Source organism: Anabrus simplex, chromosome X, assembly GCF_040414725.1.
Source record: "Anabrus simplex isolate iqAnaSimp1 chromosome X, ASM4041472v1, whole genome shotgun sequence".
Classification (NCBI taxonomy): domain Eukaryota; kingdom Metazoa; phylum Arthropoda; class Insecta; order Orthoptera; family Tettigoniidae; genus Anabrus; species Anabrus simplex.
The window spans coordinates 17,890,852-17,912,916 of record NC_090279.1 but is presented as its reverse complement, the minus strand read 5'-3'; the positions used below and the strand labels follow the sequence as shown (position 1 = coordinate 17,912,916).

Genomic DNA, 22,065 nt, shown 5'->3' with positions numbered 1-22,065 from the left:
GCTGCACAATTCACAATGCAAGATTGTGGAACAACTTGAAGGAAAAGTGAAAATAGCTAAGTAAACAGTCAATCTCATAAAAAAGTATATTTTCTGTAGGACTATCATTCATGTGCAATGAAATTAAGGATCAAACACTGATATCTGTTGAGCCATTTTTTAACCATTTCCATTACCTGACAATGGCTTATCAAGTTATGTACATTACCTCAAGAGATTTTACAATGCTTAGTAAAGCTAAAGGTTCCACCTATTCAATACGTTATCGTAATGGTCTATTTAGAACATCACATATTTATTTAACTTATCATAAAATACATCTTTGGTACCGGTTTCGGCAATCCACTATGCCATCATCAGCCATTGAGTTTTTTTTATAGCAAGGAACATTCAAAAATTTTAAAAATATGCAATAGCAAGTCCTATTCTTACATGAAAAACATTAAAAATATAGCTAAATAGCATAGGCCCATTGTACTATACAAATTAACATGTCTTTTTTGAAAAATACAATATTATTTAGTGCATCTAAAATTATTTTATATATAATTGGCAAAGTCTATGATTTGGTATACCTTATGTACAATAGAATCATGTAAAATTGATAAAAGAATCTACTTTTTGCCATTTAACCAGTTTTTAAAAAAAACAAGTCCTATTTTACATGGAAAATATTAAAACTTGGCTAGTTAGTATTAACCCTTTTTTTATGTTATACAAGTAACATGTTTTGTTAAAAAATAAAGTATCTTTTTGTGCGTCTAGAATTGTTTTTTAGGTGCTTAAAAAGACTATGGTTTGATATAGTTGATACACAGGAAATCTGATGTTTCTATAAAAACCTCTGTCATTTTTAACACAGTTTCTTAGGCACCAGTCACACAGCATCGATCGTCAGCGATCAACTACGAGCGATGAAGATCGACTGGTTTGTAAAAACAGACGTGTCCGTTTTTCAGTCGCAGTCGTTCGATAATGGCGGACGCAACATAGTCATCTGTTGATGAAATCGAAACATTAATTTGCTTAGTGTATGAAAACAAAGTGGTGTATAATCCTAGACTCCCTGGATATAGTAATAGGGAGACCGTGAATTGTGTATGGCATTCTATAGTGTGGAGAATTGGGACAAAAACTGGTAAGTAATTATTAGATTTATTACGATTATCTTATGAATAGTGTTATCTTAGATTGGTAAAAAGAGTTACACTAGGAGAAGTAGTAATTATCATTCTTGTAACTTAATTGAAGAAATGTTTGGAAAACATAAGCAGTGCTTTCCTAACCTCCATCTCGTACCTAATGAAATGAATACCATTGTTTGCTTTAATGACAAATAAGTGTAGGCCTATGCCATAAGTAGGCCTACTACATGTATATTTTCTTTGTCACAATATTCTGATTCATTGTTTCAGGAAAAAGTTGTGCCAAAACAATGCAAATTCTGAGGGCTGGATATCGAACTTGGAGAGATAACATCCTCCCTCTCCTCCCAGGTTCTGCTGTACAGAAAACATAAAATGGGTCTACTTCAATGCCCTCAACTTTCTGGAACTCTTCATTGCTGGAAGAAGGTACAATTCTGTAATATTTATTTTTAAAAGTAGGCCCACATTACAGACCAGTGTTCTAGTTGTGAAAGAGTGAGGGGAAGATTCAGTCTGTAGGCCATAAGTTCCACCCATCTGTTCATTAATTTATCAGATATAACTGAAAGTAATATAATATAATCTAACCTAACAATCATATTACTAAAATAATTATTGAAAGTAATAATTTCTTAAACAGAAGGCTTGTGTCCAGACTAAAATGTAGCTGCAATTTAGAAGAATTGCATTAATATGTTGTTCATTTTTTTCAGTTCTATAACAAACACATCTATGGAAGTGGCACCTGGTGTATGAGAGCCTTTTCACCAAGCTGAAATATAGGAGGAGGAAGCAGAAATAATTTGTGTTGGAGGGGTTTAACTCCTACAGTTCAGAAATTACTGAAGGGACTTCAACTTCCAGTCCAGTGGCTTCTGCTTCTACAAACAGCTTTGCCAGCAGTTAAAAATAAAAGAAACAGAAATGTGAAAGTGACAGTGATGTGTTAAGTGAATATTTAGAAAAGATACTGAAAACTGAAAAGAAAATATAATCAATGTTATTTTTAGTGTCTTCATGATGACATGGAAAGAATGAGTGTACTAGGTCGAAGGGTTTTCAAAGTTAAAATTCAGAAACTGTTGTATACAGTGTTAGACCAAGAAAGAATCTAATAAAATTTATGTTCTTGAGAAATGTTCTACTTTTTAAATTTAATCATTTTGTGTTATATTTATCTATCAATATTTATTGGAATCCTCAGTGAGTTATGTGTATTAGCACCTGATGGGAAAGAACCTTAACTCCAATTTTTATTAATTATTAGCATTATTACAACATCTTAATTTGTATATTTTATGTGGTAGAACATGTATGGTTTACAAGGAAAGGAGTATTTTGAAATACATGTAGTAGGTCCTTTCTGTGTGTATGTAGTAAGCAGTTGTACAGCACAGGTGGTCTGAAACCAGACCAGCGTATTGATAGTTCTGTCCAAGAGCTGACTTCCTTCTTACGGTATACTGTTGATCGCAACTGCAAACTCATTGCACTAGGTTTGTACAGCACAGGTGGTCTGAAACCAGACCAGTGTAAAGACATTAGTAGTTTTGTACAGGAGCTGACTGCCTTCTTACAGAATACTGTTGATCACAACTGCAAGCTCATTGCATTGGGTTTACTGCATCTGTGTTCAATGTTGCTTGCTATACTGCCATCCTGCGAAAATACACATCCTAAATACCTATTTGAAATTATCTACCTGTTCCAGTTTTGTATTCTCAACCTGACATTCAGTTCTATTTTATCTCCTCATTCCAAGTACTCTCCTGCCATTGTACCTGTCTGCACCAGCAATCACTACTTTCATGTCTGTTACCGTACTTATAATTTATTAATAACATATAGACCTACAGAGGGCATCAAGGTAGACTGATTATTTTATTTCTTGTACTGTAGATCCATTAATATTAGATTGCACAGTTTCAATAGACCAAGTTGTTTGCATAGGACAAAATTCTTACTACAGTTATACCTGACAGAATCCCTCCCTGCCACCTTATAACTTTGTAACTTAGGTAGCCTTTATCTCCTCATTCCAAGTACTCTCCTGCCATTGTACCTGTCTGCACCAGCAATCACTACTTTCATGTCTGTTACCATACTTATAATTTATTAATAACATATAGGCCTACAGAGGGCATCAAGGTAGACTGATTATTTTATTTCTTGTACTGTAGATCCATTAATATTAGATTGCACAATTTCAATAGACCAAGTTGTTTGCACAGGACAAAATTCTTACTACAGTTATACCTGACAGAATCCCTCCCTGCCACCTTATAACTTTGTAACTTAGGTAGCCTTTATCTCCTCATTCCAAGTACTCTCCTGCCATTGTACCTGTCTGCACCAGCGATCACTACTTTCATGTCTGTTACTGTACTTATAATTTATTAATAACATATAGGCCTACAGAGGGCATCAAGGTAGACTGATTATTTTATTTCTTGTGCTGTAGATCCATATAAACAATGAAAAACAAAGATGAAAAATTCATTTGTAACTATTTTGACAGATGTTTCCACCAAAGTTTTGTAGATTTTAATCTACAACATAAAAAACTGTATTTTGTGTGATGTGATATTAAGGGGATATGATGGCAGAATATGTACATTATTTATAAAAAATATATTCATATGACAGTTACATGCTTGTAATAAAAGGTTGAGTAGATTAATTACCCTGTAAGTCAATCCAAAATCTTACAAGGCCCATACACCCTACTCTGTCAAACATTCATTTATATAATTGGTATTTACAAACAGTTTTGACAGGCAAGGTAAGATATAGCAAAATTAAATCATTTACCACCTGAGGCCTAAATAACATTTTACTGTAGATGGCAATGGTAGTCTATTTAGTTGTTAGAAAGGCATACTCTTCACTTCTAAAAATAGAAGGCAAGGTGCTTGTTATTAGCACCTATTATTTTTTGCAGTGGTTGGTTCTCATTTTTGGTGAAATTGAAGGCAAAGTTTTCATTTTCCTTGAACTGATTCATAAGGAAAGTATTTCAGGATGGATAGATAGGCTTGGCACTGTTCATATCAGTAAAAAAGTTACATATGAACAATATACAGAAAGGCAAAATTAACATTGTGGTAAGAAGGAGAGTCCTACCAGACCTTTGCGGAAAAAGGTGTTACTCTGTACCAAGGAGTTTACCAGCAATTTGGATGGAAGTGCAGGATTTATATTAATTGGTTTTATTATTGCCAAGTGAGCAATTAGATCAGCTTGCCAGTGCAAAGTTTGGGGAGACAGTACTTTATGCTTAGTGATGAGGGTAATAAACAAGACCTTGTGTGTAATTTACATGTAGTTGTGACAAGTATCAGTCTATTACACTGCCAACTTACTTATTAGAACAATATTCCAGAAGCTTTTCCTATAGTTATTAAGCTAGTGTACAGAGCACTAGCCTCACCTGAACTCCTCAAGAAATGTACACATGTGAATACACAGAATCCTAAAGAGAATTTACTTTGGAAGAGATGTCCATAGACAACCTTTCTTCACAGCCATTTGGTAAAATTAGCTGCTTTCGAAGCTGCTGTAGTCTTCAATGATATAAATTAAGACAGGATTGTCATTCTTGCAAAGTTTGGATATGGACCTGGATTCTTTGCACAAAACACAGTAGGCCTACAGAAATTCAGCAACATGCTTGTCATGAAAGCAATATGATACTATTCTGAACATGGCACAATAACAAAGAAGAGGAGAGGTGACAAGAGATTTGCAGAGGATCATGAGGGAGAGAAACAGTGTAAGGAACTCCATTGCTTTTATCATTTTCACAATATTCAGAGCATATGTGCATTTTTCTTTCTTTCAAAATTATTTACAGGATTGTAATGAAACTTGACACACTATTTGTACATTAGGTAATGTAAATTTTGACTGGAAGCATTTCTTGATATGTCTATTATTTTGGTAGGTGGGATCTCACCAAGTGGTATGAAAAAAAAAAAAAAAAAAAAAAAGCTGTTAACCTCCATCTAATAAACACCTCAAAATATCATTTGAAAAGACAGTAATTATGCCCCAAGATCCAGCATCATTAAAACAAATAAGCATAAATGGTATTAATCTTATATTTGAAATACAATGAGCCACTTTTGTGAGGCTTTTGTTGGAATTTTCACCCTGTCAAGAATTCTGGCTGTAGTGCTCTATGAATGGCATCATATATAACAGGAACAAATCCACTGATGTATTGTGAGCAATCCTAAATCTGTATGAGTCACCAATGTCCAGAAACCTGTAGGCCTAAATAAATATATTTCCACTGTTGATGGTAGCACCTTCAAATTATGAATTCAAATTAATGTACATAACAGTTTTCAGTCCTTTTTATCAATACTTTATTAGAATCCTGCAGAATGCCACTAATCTTTTATTTGATATATTTTGCCACGGACATACAGTAGTTGTTTCGAAGGTGAACATCACTTTTGACTTTAAACCTAAAAAAATCGTTGTGAATATTGAATTTAACGATAGTGTCAGCCTTTCCTCAGAACTTATACTTTTCCTGTAATTTGTTTGCCTGATGTTTATTATTGACTTCATTTTTTCCTCTAATTCCTTATACCGTAATTATTGACGGGCATTCGGTACTAGTTCCTGAATTTTTCTTCGTCATTCCGCAACAAAGGCACACTTTGGTGGAATTCTCTATGGCTCTTTAGCTTGTCCACTGCGATCGTCTGGTTCTTTCCTTTCTCCTAATATATTCATAGGTTAGAATCATATTTCCACCCGAATTATCGCTTTCACAACACATTCTTTTTCTCTCGTGAATATGAATACATCTGTAGCCTGTACGGTACTGGGCGGGAGTATCAGCTGTTTCCGTGCAGTCGATCCCTCTCGATCGATGAGCAGTGTGACAAGGTAAATGAATTTAGTCGTTAGTACTCGATGCCAGTTGGTCGCTCTTGATCGTTCGATGCCCTGTGTGACAGCGGGCTTAGTTCCTCATAATATGCGACTTATACTGTTTTAGATAATAAATACAGGTTCTTCTTCCTTAAAACTTATTGAAACAACAATCTGTTTGACTATGTAAGTCCTGATGTGTTTTTTCTTGTTTGAGTATTGCTTCTAGTATTTAGTTTAAAAATCAATCCGTATATAAAATATTACGTAGCGCGCTAGCCTACTATCCCCGGCAAAGTCCACGCCCCCCTGACACACAGGCACACGCGAACGCAACCTCTCCTGTGTCCCCTTCCCCTACATAATACGCCCCGCCTTACAGCTGACCCGGCTGGTTGGCGTTAGACATTCAGCAGTTGTTCCTCACTCTCTCTGCACGCTGTTACATTCAACCTGAGGTGAGTTTCATATCTTCAATTCTTTTCTATAGTACCGCGTATCGTTCTCAATAACTCATACTCATTTCACTATTTCCTTTTTTAGGTCCGTACTGGTTCGAGATTAACACTATTTACGGCCCATTTCCATCTGGCACATAAAATAATATTCAAGATCTTAACCACAGTTTCGGCCTCAGCCACACAGTTATTTACATTGGAAAATACTAGAAGCAATACTCAAACAAGAAAAAACACATCAGGACTTACATAGTCAAACAGATTGTTGTTTCAATAAGTTTTAAGGAAGAAGAACCTGTATTTATTATCTAAAACAGTATAAGTCGCATATTATGAGGAACTAAGAAACTGTGTTAAAAATGACAGAGGTTTTTATAGAAACATCAAATTTCCTGTGTATCAACTATATCAAACCATAGTCTTTTTAAGCACCTAAAAAACAATTCTAGACGCACAAAAAGATACTTTATTTTTTAACAAAACATGTTACTTGTATAACATAAAAAAAGGGTTAATACTAACTAGCCAAGTTTTAATATTTTCCATGTAAAATAGGACTTGTTGTTTTAAAAACTGGTTAAATGGCAAAAAGTAGATTCTTTTATCAATTTTACATGATTCTATTGTACATAAGGTATACCAAATCATAGACTTTGCCAATTATATATAAAATAATTTTAGATGCACTAAATAATATTGTATTTTTCAAAAAAGACATGTTAATTTGTATAGTACAATGGGCCTATGCTATTTAGCTATATTTTTAATGTTTTTCATGTAAGAATAGGACTTGCTATTGCATATTTTTAAAATTTTTGAATGTTCCTTGCTATAAAAAAAACTCAATGGCTGATGATGGCATAGTGGATTGCCGAAACCGGTACCAAAGATGTATTTTATGATAAGTTAAATAAATATGTGATGTTCTAAATAGACCATTACGATAACGTATTGAATAGGTGGAACCTTTAGCTTTACTAAGCATTGTAAAATCTTGAGTCAATACGGACAAAAAATGAAGTTTTTAATACTAAATTACCTCAAGAGAGTTTTCCTGCGTTGACTCTGGCTCTGTTAACTCTGATTTAACTTCTTCCTTCAGAGCTATCACTTCTGATACATGTTCAATATTTTCCTGTGGAAAATAAGATATATTAGGTATGCTCATAGCACATATCTACAAATATAGTCACCAACAAATGTGTATGTTAATTCATTCATTTCCAGTATTACAGTTACTTTCAGAATTTCACTAATGTTTAAGGAAGATTTCTACCAGCAGAGGATTGTTATAATATAACCAAAGGATGTTTTTTTTTGCTATTTGTTTTACGTCGCACCGACACAGATGGGTCTTATCGCGACGATGGGATAGGAAAGGTATAGGAATGGGAAGGAAGTGGCTGTGGCCTTATTTAAGGTACAGCCCCAGCATTTGCCTGGTGTGAAAATGGGAAACCACGGAAAACCATCTTCAGGGCTGCTGACAGGGGGACTCGAACCCACTATCTCCCGATTACTGGATACTGCTTACATGTGATAAATATTCTTGATCCATATTGATGATCTCTAATCAACAAGTATTGACGGTCACATGACCATATTTCACTATTATCTTATGCTACATTTTTATTAAATACGACCATCTTTGTCATTTTCGTTGTAACCGCTGGTCGGCCAACATAATTTTTAGCAATCCTATCACTCGTTTATGACAGACTGTTGCTTTGTTCTTTCTTTTTAATTATAATAGAAACCTTCTAATGTCATATCACCATTACTTTCACCAATTGTAATTATTACTGACTCATTGTAATATCTTTATAACAAACTTAACTTTAATTCTTTTACTATATGTTAATTGTGATTTTAGTCTCTCCAAGGTTTTTTAATTTTATTTCATGTATATATAAATCAGATGCCTGTTTCTATTTTAAAGTTAAGATAATGGCTGATGATGCCTGAATTTAAGGCGAAACTTGTACCATTTTAGTTAATATGCCAAAGTAAACCAACTAAAGTATGACATTTTGTATTGATTACGTGGTAAATTCAATAAATTAACTTATTGATATTATTCCATTCAAGTATCATCAATACGGATCAAGAATGATATTTATCACATGTAATATTAATGCCAACCAGGCAATGATAAAACCTAATAAGTATTTGAACCTAAGAATTTAAATAAGCAAGATTTCTAGAGATATTAAGTTTCTTAAAGATTGCTTGAAATTAGAGTTGGTTCCTAAGTTTCTCAAATCTTTGCAACGAAAAGGTCATCCCCATTCAAAATCTAATGTCACTCAAAAGAAAGTAAACAGACTATGGTTAAAAAATGAAATCAAGCTATTATACAGGAAGAAATCTCTATTGAATTTACAATTATATAAGACACTTTTGACCATCTCTCAAAAACTATCTCCACTTGAATGGAATTCATTTTTAAGGCACACTGACCTTAAACTATCTTACATATTAGACAGGAAACAGAAAACCCTAAACCATAAATTATCTTGTTTACAAGAAAACAAACGCAAAACTTCCGACCATAACACAACTAACAAAGTGCCCCCTTCCCATTTGACTAACATTTCCACTACTGTCAATCTTTCTAATACTGCCTTCTCCAAACAAGAGATGAATCTATTGGATAAGGGTATTAAATATAATTTGCCTAATCACAAAAAAGCAGACGACATAATTACTACCATCGCAGAAACCGAAACTAATATTGATAAACAAATTCCGATTGAGAAGCAAAAGGACGTACGTTATGAAGTAAAAAAGAGACTCCCAACATTGTTTAATGAGATAACATCTAACAACAACTACAACATCTCAAAACAAATCCTAAATCTGAAATCTAAAATCCATAATAGTAATGTAGTAATAACCAAAGCAGATAAAGGCAACACCATAGTAATAATGAATAAAGAAGATTACATAGATAAAACAGAAACCTTTCTATCAGACAAAACCTATACTATAATTAATAAAGATACAACAAACAAAATACAGCACAACTTAAAGAACCTTTATAAATGGTCCGTTATTGGACATTATAAATTTTCCAGCTAACTCGTTCTTGTTGCCAGCGTTTCGCCCCCATGTGCTAGGCTGGGCTCATCAGTTGGTACCTTGCACACCTACCAAGACGCTGGATAGTGCATACCGTGGAGGCCACTGCGTAGGCTAATTGTAGCTACCGGCAGTGCCAATGCACTATGAGAGACTTTGTCTCATTATTAAAAATTGATGCCTGCTTGGCCATCAGATGTTATAGATGTTGATTCCCATAGGGAATCTGAAATATTTGTTCCGAATGAGTAAATTTATAATACCAATATAAATGGTCCGTTATTGGACATTATAAATTTTCCAGCTAACTTATTCTTGCTGCCAGCATTTTGCCCCCATGTGCTAGGCTGGGCTCATTTGTTGGTACCTAGCACACCTACCAAGACGCCGGATAGTGCATACCATGGAGGCCACTGCGTAGGCTAATTATAGCTACCGGCAGTGCCAATGCACTATGAGAGACTTTGTCTCATTATCAAAAATTGATGCCTGCTTGGCCATCAGATGTTATAGATGTTGATTCCCATAGGGAATCTGAAATATTTGTTCCGAATGAGTAAATTTATAATACCAATATAAATGGTCCGTTATTGGACATTATAAATTTTCCAGCTAACTCATTCTTGTTGCCAGCGTTTCGCCCCCATGTGCTAGGCTGGGCTCATCAGTTGGTACCTAGCACACCTACCAAGACGCTGGATAGTGCATTGGCACTGCCGGTAGCTACAATTAGCCTACGCAGTGGCCTCCATGGTACAACTGAGTATGAAAATTTATTCATTTTCCTAGACCAACATTTCAACAAAGATAAGAACTTAAACGATATCATTGATAAAAAAAGCCCCTCGTACGAACAGACTTTATGTCTATTACAAGATTCAATTCCCCTCACCAATATATTCCTAAAAGTTTTCAACATCAATTCAATAAGCCCCCCCTACCTCCTCTACAACTAACACAATCCGCTCCTTCCCCTCACCGCCATTACCTCTAATTCAAATGCAACCAATAGACCGTGAGCCACACCCACTGTATTTTCGCTCCCTCCAACGGCATCTCACTATTACAACCCGCGCAGAAGCACACTTCCCCCTCTCTCTTCTGCCAATAGCAACTCCCCTCCAAGCACTACAAACAAGCCAAGCCTTCGCAAACAGTTCCACCTCCAACTCAAACATACTGTTACAACACTCGCAGTAAGAAGCAGACAGTCGACAATAACGCTCAGTTAATAACGTAATAACGTAACAAACTACCCTCTCTTAGTCTAATGGTAAGTGTACACAATCTTCACTTTAACATTCAATTACGATTTTTCACTCAATTAACACCACGTTTTTTGTTTCCTTTTACAGATTCAACTGTAACACTTCTGTTTCGACTCAAATGTCAATCATCCACACATTCTTAAGAACATTGCAGTATTTGCAACAAATTGAGATGGTCCATAAAGGCCCTATTTAAACATCGTTATTCAACTTTGTATTTTTATTAAACTGAACCATATCACCATATGCCATTGACTTTCGATTTATCTCTAGTCAACAAGTATTGACGGTCACATGACCATATTACACTATTATCTTATGCTACATTTTTATTAAACACGACCATCTTTGTCATTTTCGTTGTAACCGCTGGTCGGCCAACATAATTTTTAGCAATCCTATCACTCGTTTATGACAGACTGTTGCTTTGTTCTTTCTTTTTAATTATAATAGAAACCTTCTAATGTCATATCACCATTACTTTCACCAATTGTAATTATTACTGACTCATTGTAATATCTTTATAACAAACTTAACTTTAATTCTTTTACTATATGTTAATTGTAATTTTAGTCTCTCCAAGGTTTTTTAATTTTATTTCATGTATATATAAATCAGATGCCTGTTTCTATTTTAAAGTTAAGATAATGGCTGATGATGCCTGAATTCAAGGCGAAACATGTACCATTTTTGTGAATATGCCAAAGTAAACCAACTAAAGTATGACATTTTGTATTGATTAGGTGGTAAATTCAATAAATTAACTTATTGATATTATTCCATACTGGATACTGGCCGCACTTAAGCGACTGCAGCTATCGAGCTCGGTACCAAATGATGTACTGAGAATTGTGTTACAATTATTGCTCACTCCTTATGTCAGGGAAAGGATGAGACTGAGAACAAAATATAAAATACGAAACATTTTCTAGCCATAGCAGAAGATATACTACCAGGGATGGAATTGAGGCCATCTCACACAGAATTTGGAAGGAAGCAGCTATAGCCATAAACACAAAATTGTATGACTGTTTTCATATGTACAATCATATCAGTCAAATATTAAAAGTTGTTTGAACAAATTAAAAATGTTACAACTCTTCTAAATAATTTTTTGTTCTCAGCATAGAGTTTCTTTATAGACAGATTAAAATAACTTGAAATAATGGAATCACATTCTCTACTCTGGTTTTGCCGAGATCACAGGCACTACATAAAGCACTAAGACACTTCTGTTTCAAACAGCATATTTCAATGCTTCCAATTGTAAAATAAAAAAATAAAAATGAAAGAAGCAGGCTTATCACAGCCTTATACCAGAAAAAGATGTGACAAAGCCTGAAGTCAAAGCAACTAGAAATGAAATATTTCACTACTACAAGCATGTAATGTAGTGCTCTGTGAAGGTATATGGGGATGAGGACACTGTCAGTGGAGGGTGAGCAGTGTTGGTGTGTGCATCTACTGTTTCAGAAGAACTTTTATGATCTACTACAAAATATTTAAATTTCTCACTTGGATTCATAAAACATTTTCGGCACTAAATGGGAGGAGGGACTGTGATCAAAAGCTTATGTTCTAATATAAGTTAACTTACTAATAAAAGTGGATTTAAGTATCAAGTTCTAGAATATACTGACTTAACCCATTCAATATAGAAGAGAACAGTAGCTGGAACTATGGAATGGATGAAATGGATACACAAAAAGGAGAGGGAAGTAATGACAAAGAGGAAAGGAAATTTTTTGTTTAATGTGGCATGAGTCCTTGAAGTGTCAGAGCCCACTATAAAGGGGCATATTAAGCACATTTTTCTCAGAAATCATGTATTCTAGACCCCTTAGATAAGGTACTGTATATAACATAGAATCTGACCTGCATTTAATTAGGAATAAAATAAACTAATCACTATTCTGTCTTCTAAATGAGTTCAACGTCTGAGCAAAATACTTATTTTGAGAAAACATGCATTCAGATTTTGAGCTATTTTATCCCTCGTATGCCATAGGCAAATCTGCTCTTTCCTTACCACACACATATTCCAGCACATTGAGGATTCGAGGTTAACCCAGAATAATCACACCTGTGTTGGCAGTTTATGTAGCAGACTGGTGTATCCAGCCTCAAAAACACTAACGAAATATTTGTGATTTAACTTCTTCTACACTAATTACGATAGGAGTAATTATTTTTAACATGTGGTGCTAATGGTGGTGCAGTAGTGTTGGAAGATATTAGTTAAAAAACACAATGGGCCAACCATTCTCTATTATAATCAGGGGGGAAGAACAGAAGAGGTGCAACGCTTAAACCAAAGTAATTTTGACACTGACAGTAAAAAGTGCAGACTAATCCAGTGCCAACCTTAAGTTCCTAAATATTGGCAGCTTTGTGTAAAGCTTGGTGGTGTATTCCCAGACAAAGAAACAAAACAGAGTCATATCACGCATAGATGCTCATGCAGCAAATGGTGGAATCACACAGAAATTTATTCCGCTGCCAAACTTATTCAGCTATTAAGGGTTAATTTCTGACCTCTATAAAGTTATCTAGAATGAGCTTACAAGTGATGCAGTTGTTGTTCCTTCAAGCCAGGCTGGTTCCTCTTTGATCTTTACTTCAAGGTCCATTTTGCACTACAACTGAAGTAGTCAGAAGGTACTGGGATTGTTGATTACTTCCAATGAGCTTACACTGAAACATAAGCCAGAAAAATATATTACCTTATTGCTGTCATTGCTACTTATGTGGTTTGTCAACAGACTAAGCAACAAGCTTATAATTTTATATGACCGTGAATATTGTGATCACACTGAAAAACTTGAAATTTTACATGATTGTTGATACTGTGATCATACCTATAAGACCTCAAGGTTTTCTATGACTGATACTTTGGTCAAAGCTAAGGACCTCCAGTTTTACATGACTTCTGAAACAATGATCACTTCCATAGGAATATAAGTTAACATATCTGTCGATATGAAGATTAAAGCCAAAGGACCCTTAGTATTACACGACACATATCGCATTAATAGCTATAAAACATACAGTTTTATATGGAACTGAAACCACAACAAGATGACCTTTCTTGTTAAAAATTCAACGCACATCGCTTGTGATCAAAATGCACAAAACTTCTTGAAAATTCAGTCACTATTCTGTCTGCATATCACTCTGATCACCCGGGCCCATACCTTGGAATCTTCCTACCAATTTATATCCTTTGCAATCAGCTTCAAAACTAACTGAACATGTTCACAGTTCTTGAGGTTTGTTCTATCAGAAATTTTCCTTCCCAGGATCAAATTCTCTCAAACCATTCTCCTCTCAACAAGCTGATACACTATCTCTGTATTTGAGACATGTTCTATCAATATGATCTTCAATAACCTCTGATAACATGGCCTTTCAAAGGCTTCAACTCTTTTCTTTCTTGGCACAAGTTATTAACTATATTTCACTTTCATATGGAGTTGTACTCCTTACTCTGTGTAAACATAATTTTTAAATTTTTCAATCTGTTGAACCTAAAAAATGTGATGGAGAAGAGATGGGAATTTAGGTAGGTTTCAGTGATGATATTTATCGATATTGAGGAAGCATATATCAGTGTACCAAGGCAAGTGCTCTCAGATGCATTGGTAAAAAAGAAGGCAGGGAGAGGAGCAGAACCAGTTATAAAACCCATGAACGAAAAGTGAGTAAGTAGTATGAATACTCTGATAGGACAAACAAACTGGTTCAAAGTAGAAACAGGAATTCAAAAAGGATGTGTTTCATCCCCTCCAATCTTCATTACAATCATGGATGAAATCTACAAAAGTATTCAACACAAAATGGGAAAAAAGGAGGCAAAGGCGTCACTCCTCGCAGATGACACAATAATATGTGGAGAAGATGAAATGGAAGCACAGGGACAAGATACTGTATGGAATCAGGAGATAAGGAACATAAAAATGAAAATAAGTATGGAAAAGTGTACGACAGTAGTGGTGACGAGAGGTAAAGGAGAAGGAAGTGGAAATATTGAAGAGTAAATGGAAGACCTAAAGCTTCAAATATTCATGGTGAATAATTGCAGAAGATGGGAAAATAAATTAAGAAATTGGAAAGAGTATTGAACAAGACAATGAGTTTTATCAATGTGTGAGATGTATAGTCTGTAACTGGGTCATCCCAAAGGAATGCAAGAAAATTTTGCACCCAATGTATTACACCCCAATTTTGACATATGCATCAGGAACATGGATAACAACAGAACATGATGAAAGCAGAATGCAAGAGGCCAAGATGAAATTCCTCAGTGAAATAATAGGGAGGGCATGAAGGGATAAAGTCAGAAACATAGAAATTAGGAAGAGAATGGGATTCCCTGAGCTGAAAGGCAAGACAGAGACCAGTAAACTGAAATGGTATGGACACATGATGAAAATGGAAGAAGAGGGAGTTCCAAAGTAATTCAGAGATTCAATAGAAGTTTGTCAGGACTTGGAAACTGTAACAGAAGATAGAGAGGGTGACACACATAGGTAAACAAGAAGCTTCTCATTCACAAATGAAGATATTTTCAGAGAAATCCAACTGCTTCAGCAAGGAAAAGCAGCAGGAACTGAACAAATTACTGGGGAGGTATTGAAGACAATGGGGTGGTACATAGTGCCTTATTTAAAATTTCACGTTGACTATGTTAAAAATAATAGTGTAATACCAAAAGTATGGAAGGAATTTATAATAATACCAATTTATAAAGCAAAGGGTGATAAAAGGAAACCAGAGAACAACAGACCAATCTGCCTGACCAGTATAGTTTGTAAAATATTGGAGAGTTTAATAGCTAAGTACATCAGAGGGATATGTGATGATAAAAATTGGTTCATGAGGAGCCAGCACGGATTTAGAAAGAAATTTTCTTGTGAAGCACAACTGGTGGGATTTTAGCATGACATGTCAGATCAGTTGGATTCAGGAGGCCAGTTAGATTGCATAGGCATAGATCTTTCCAAAGCCTTTGATAGAGTGGAACATGGAATATTATTAAAGGAATTGGAGGGAATAGGATTGGATGTAAGAGTTATACATTGGAAAAAACATTTCTAAATTCAAGGGTTCAGAAAGTCAAAGTAGGAAATAATATATCACAGAAAGGGAAAGTTTGGAAGGGAATTGCACAGGGTAGTATAATCAGTCTGTTACTTTTCTTAATATACGCAAATGATTTAGGGAATAATATAACATCATAAATAAGATTGTATGCAGATGAGATAATTGATTACAGGGAAATAAATAACATTGAGGATTATTCAGAATTACAAACGGACCTTGAGGGTATCCAACAATGTGTTGAAGAAAATAATATGAAGGTTAATGGAGGCAAATCAACTGTTACAACATTTACAAACATGAGCTTTAAAACTGAATTTGAATATCCTTTGGATGAGGTTGTTATCCCAAAAGATGGCAAGTGCAAATACTTAGGTGTGAGATTTGAAAGTAATTTGCACTGGAAGGGTCATGTTGATGACATTGTTCGGAAAGCATACAGATTGTTACATGTCATAATGAGGCTAGTTAAAAGATGCAACAAAGAATTAAAAGGAAAAAGTCATATAAGTATGGTTTGTCCATTATTGGAATATGCAAACAGTGTTTGGGATCCTCACCAAGAATACCTAATAAAAGAAATAGATAGTGTGCAGAGGGAAGCAGCAAGACTTGTAACAGGGGATTTCAGGAGAAAAAGTGGTGTATCAGAAATGTTACAGGAACTTGGGAGGAAAACATTAAGAGAAGGGAGAAAACTAGACTTAGAGAGAATTATATAGAGCCCGTACAAGAGAAGAAGCATGGGGAGAAACCCGTGAGAGGCTTTGGTTGGAAAATAATTATAATGGCAGAACTGACCACAAGTATAAAATTAGAAGGAATTTTAGCAGAAGCGATTGGGGTAAATTTTCATTCAATGGGAAGGGCGTGAAGGAGTGGAACAGTGTACCAGGGGTAGTGTTTGATCCTTTTCCAGAATCTGTACAGATATTCAAGAAGAGAATAAACAGCAACAGAGAAAATAAATGAAATGTTAGAGGGCATTCGACCAGTGCAGGTTATTTTAAATAAAAAATGTGTGTGAATAAATTAATTCCACCCCCGGGTCTGTGGAGTTTGGACAGCCGAAGTAGCGGATTGCCTGTAGGGGTAAAGTAGAGTGGGGACTTCAAGGGCCCTGGGGCCGCTACGGTAGCTGTGAAGACACTTCAGGAACACTGAAAAGTGGTGGCAAAAGGGGCTCTGGTTAAGACGCAGCAGGTCGTTATGCTACATAGTTTCCAAAATAGGAAAAAAAACAAATAAGTAAATAAATGCAATGAACATTTTAATCTTATACAAGTTGTATAGTATCATTTGAAGTAATTCCACATATTGTATATGAGTTTACTTTGTTTGTAAGTACAGGAGATATTATGAGTAGAATTTTGTAAACAAAATAAATTTATTAAGAATGAACTGTGTGTTTAATAGAGAAACTTGTTACCATAAATTGTATAATATTGTATTCTAGGAAAATGTTCATCTTCTCCTGTTAATTTAAAATTTAGTGCTTGACAATTTTAGTGTACCATTTGCCACCGAGATAGACACCTCATTTGCAAATAAAGATATTTTGATTTGATTTGAAGTAAGTATTTATAGAGAAAGTCATAGGAGAAAGACATAGGCGAATGCCCGGAATGGGGTGAATGGATACGGTGAGGAGAGTACAGAGAAGAGTGGAGTAAAAGTAGAAAAAATATTCAAAGAAGGAAGGGACTGGTGGAGAAAGGGAAAAGTAAGGAGGTTCTTGATTCACTTTTCAACCCAGAAGACTGGAAATGGAAAACAAAGAAAATTCTGTTGAAATGAAGACAAAAATTTACACAATACAGCTATCAGCTCTTTTCATTGAACAATGCCACCAACTTTTACTTTAAGTGTCCTTTCTTTATTTTTCTGTGCATGAAATGTCTAATGACACAACCGAGTGGTGTTTATCGGAGCGCCCCTTGTAGGGAGTTCCGTGCCAACAATTGGTTTAAATGTTTAGCAGTTTTCATTGTTCCCCAGGTGGCATGAAACTTGTCTAGGTTGAATACCTCAAGTAGTGCCTCAGAGAATTCATTTCACCCAATAGCAGTGTTCATTAGTCACTTTGTGATATTTTGATGATGATGATGATGCTTGTTTTTTAAGGGGCATAACATCGAAAGTCATCGGGCCCTGTGATATTTTACTGTAAATGTAAACATACTGCACTAACAAGGAATACTACAATTTCCCCTACAGGTAATACAACCTTCGTTCCTGTGGCTAATTGAGTCGATTCTTACACATTGCCAGGGAACAGATTTCTATGTATACACATATCTCTTCAGGAAAATATGCTCAATTGTATTTTGTTTATTTCAATGTAGGGGTCAATACTGAAGTGTGCCGTGTTTACATGTTCTGGCCATCACAGGTTATTCTATTAATGTATTATTGGTTTCACTTTCAAGTAACTACCTTCTACAGTTTCCACAGCCAGAATTTATTCCTGAAGATTGTTCTTCCATATCTGCCAGCAGTTTAATGTTGCACTAACAACTCCAAGGGAATGGGACAATATTAGATATGCAGCGGCAATAATCAAGTATAATTAATGATAAAATGGGGAAACCACGGAAACGCTTTTCAGGGCTGCCTATCCTAGGATTCGACCCCGTGTAAACTCACCGTCACTCGCGCCCAAAGATCTTTTCCACACCAATAAATCAGAGGGGCAGCCTATATACTGTTACCTAAATCATCACGAATAAATACCGGATATAGCTGCCGTGGGGTAATGAAGAGATACAGAAGAATCTCCATAACAACACTGATAATTACAAGATACAGATATCCTAAATCGAAACCTCTCAAGATTTCGAACCTACTACCATATGTCGCAGCCTACTGTGTAAAGAATAACTCATCATCCACAGCGTCACTATAAAATTGCACACAGAGGTAAATAACACAGAAAAACAATAATTAAAATTACACACTATATGTTGCGATATCTTTCTGAAACTACCGTAGCTCTTCAGTAAGAAATCCTCATTCCACTAAATTTAGATATACGGTACCGTACAACATATTGCTACTACACAAAACTTGCCAGAACTTGCAACGCAAATGCTGGGCGTTTTCTGAAAAGCAATCTAGTTATATGCGTATTCATTTTTAATGCTTAATTAAAAATAAATTTTAAGAAAATTAATAACATTAAATATTAAAAATATGTACAAATCTCAAACTGAGAAAGATAAGTATTACCTTCTAATATTCTCAATTGAGATCTATACATTTAGCAAAAGTAAATTATTGAACTTGAACATTACCGTCAATATGTCAGAGGTTGTGGACACAGTGTAAAATGATAGAAATCACAATTCCTCAATGAAGAAAATCCGTAACTCACTTAACGGAATAAGCTGTAGAATTGGCTAATACTCTCCATACATACCATACCAGCCACTTCGAAACAAAACTTCATATTTACTTGTTGATGAAGATGTATGGGCTTTTTTGCCCAGTAAGTTAGCTTAATTAACTGTATACACTGCGCGATGTTCTTTATTATGACTCACGAAATAGCTAATCAGTAGGGGAGTAGTATCACACAATGAGATCACTAATACTGGTAGCACGTACACTACCTCCTCTTCTGCTGCTTCCTCAATTATATGCACAGATTACAGCAGAAAAAAGTCCCAGACATCGGTATAACTGTCTTATAGAAATGAAAGTCTTGCTGTTTTGCTGATCAACCTACGAGACTAGACCATTAGGATAGAAAATATTAATATCCAGGGTATATACTAAAACATACTCGAAGGGTAAACCATATTTGTGGTTGTACCATTACAATTAGGGTTGGAATTGCTGGTATACCTACAAAATTAAAGGGGGTGACACAAATTATACAAGGACACAGGGTACTAATCTTCACACCAGAGTGGCCGTCTCGGCGCCTTTTCTACATACACAAACTGGACCGGGCCGACATATAAAGGATAACACAAAAGAACTGATATATGAATGTTGTTAAACCCACCGCCGTCTCAATCTCTACATACTGCCTGCTCTGTGCCGCGGGAATTGCGTTTACAGCACTGCCTGCTCGATCTGCATCCGATGGCTGCTTAAACTGCCTGCTCATTCCATACTCAAACGTGTAACACGCCTTACAAACAATCTGCCGCTAGATGGCAGCACGAAACGTACCCATTTACCGCGTGAATACAACTAGATAAGCATACCAGCAAAATTTAAAATCTGAAAGTAAGAGAAATATTAAAGAATTTTACGTATAAAGTGGTGCTCTAGAGAGTTATAGCTTCAGCACTTTTCGAGAAAGAGGTTTCGACGAACAAGAAAACCTGGAATGTCTGTATGGTATATCCCTACATTACTAAGTAGAGGTTTCACGACTTTGGCCACCACAGTTTCTGACACAAGTTCCTGGTGCTTATTGTTAATAAAACACTTTAAAAACTTACATTGACACAAAGAAGGTATAGAACATAGCTTTTTATAGTCTGGAGCAGACTTGCAGATTTCTTGCAGTACGGTAGAGCAGCCTCAACAAATTTCTGAAGCCTCATAATTAGGCCAATAAATCGTTGCTAGGGCTAGCGCAGCTATCAATGGGGATGAATTAAATGAGGTAGAAACGTTATTCAAGCACGTGCTGCATTCTGTTTTTTCTTTGATTACATGCACTAAATAACCACACACTAATCCCTGGTAAGCAGTTTCCGAAGTGACACACACTGACTCAGGGGGCTCACGAAAATCTTCTAGTAAATCAGGTACATACTCATAGAATAATAATAACAGACGGCCTATTAGGCGACTTTCATATCTGTGAAGATGAAAGCCCTACCTAGGATGATTTCTAATGCTGAAGATGCCACACACACCCCAGCCTCCGAGCCACTGGAATTAACCAATTAACTAAATAGGCCCTACTTGCGTAAATAATAATAGTAATAAAAAGAGCAGTATATTGACACGATTTTATACTGCTAGCAAAAGACTCGTAACGGAATCTTAATCTGCTTACCCTCCAGGGTTGGCTTTTCCCTCGGACTCAGAGAAGGATCCCACCACTACCGCCTCAAGGGCAGTGTCCTGGAGCTTCAGACTCTGGGTCGGGGGGATGAAACTGGAGAGGATGACCAGTACCTTGCCCAGGCGGCCTCACCTGCTATGCTGAACAGGGGCCTTGGAAGGGATAGACAAGGAAGGGTGAAGGAAGCTCCCGGCATTTGCCTGGAGGAGAAGTGGGAAACCACGGAAAACCACTTCCAGGATGGCTGAGGTGGGAATCGAACCCACCTCTACTCAGTTGACCTCCCGAGACTGAGTGGACCCCGTTCCAGCCCTCGTACCACTTTTCAAATTTCGTAGCAGAGTCGGGAATCGAACCCGGGCCTCCGGCGTTAGCAGCTAATCACACTAACCACTACACCACAGAGGCGGACAATGGAATCTATGACAGCATATTATTCTGTTTTGTACCTTCACATTAACAGTACAGTGTCCCCAGATATTATATTACTTCGTATGTAATATATCCAACCTTACGTTTACCATTTTCTGCAATGGTGTTTGAAGAGCTCTTGTTAGACGTCTCTGTGCTTGAATCCCTTCTCTTAATCATCGCTGAAATTAGCGGTTGTTTATAAGCTGGATAATCAGGGAAAGGGCTGGGTACAGATCCTGTTTTTAATTTTCGCGTTTTGCTGGTCACTTTGAAATCGTCATTTACGAAATGTAGACTGCAAACCACGGAATAATCAGAAGGAATCCATTTACTTCCCTTGCTGTTTCCTTCCCTGGATATAATACTTAACCACTTTCGACGCAATTGTGTACTTGAAGGTATATCATGGAATGAAATATCACGGCATTCTGGTTTCCATTTCTTTGATTTGCAGAAAGGCACGCAGCAGTACACCATTTTCACTGAAAACAAGTACAGTCTATCCTATTTCCCGCTATTTCATTCCGACAGGTCTGGAGCCGGTTGGTGCTGCCACCTGCTGTGGGTATTTGTAAACGGAGTGTTTCATTTAGTGCCATGTTAAAATGTTGTAATGAGCAGGCAGTATAAGCAGCCATCGGATGCAGATCGAGCAGGCAGTGGTTTACAGCGACATTGCA

General features: G+C 36.1%; 1 protein-coding gene and 1 long non-coding RNA gene across 2 annotated transcripts in view; one reads left to right on the top strand and one right to left on the bottom strand.

Moving 5' to 3' along the window:
* Window positions 1-19,363, bottom strand: part of LOC137503077 (uncharacterized) — a 112,108-nt gene extending 92,745 nt beyond the window's left edge. Inside the window, exons 1-3 of the mRNA XM_068230517.1 lie at window positions 19,236-19,363; window positions 13,407-13,536; window positions 7,533-7,628 (exon numbers count right to left, since the gene is read on the bottom strand). Coding sequence (XP_068086618.1) covers window positions 7,533-7,628; window positions 13,407-13,472 — 162 coding nt within the window. The 5' untranslated portion in view covers window positions 13,473-13,536; window positions 19,236-19,363. The remainder of the gene's footprint in view (window positions 1-7,532; window positions 7,629-13,406; window positions 13,537-19,235) is intronic.
* On the top strand, window positions 1,438-2,285 carry LOC137503181 (uncharacterized). Its single transcript, XR_011019090.1, has 2 exons — window positions 1,438-1,574; window positions 1,862-2,285. It is a non-coding gene; the product is annotated as an uncharacterized lncRNA (long non-coding RNA).
* Window positions 19,364-22,065: the final 2,702 nt, after the last annotated feature.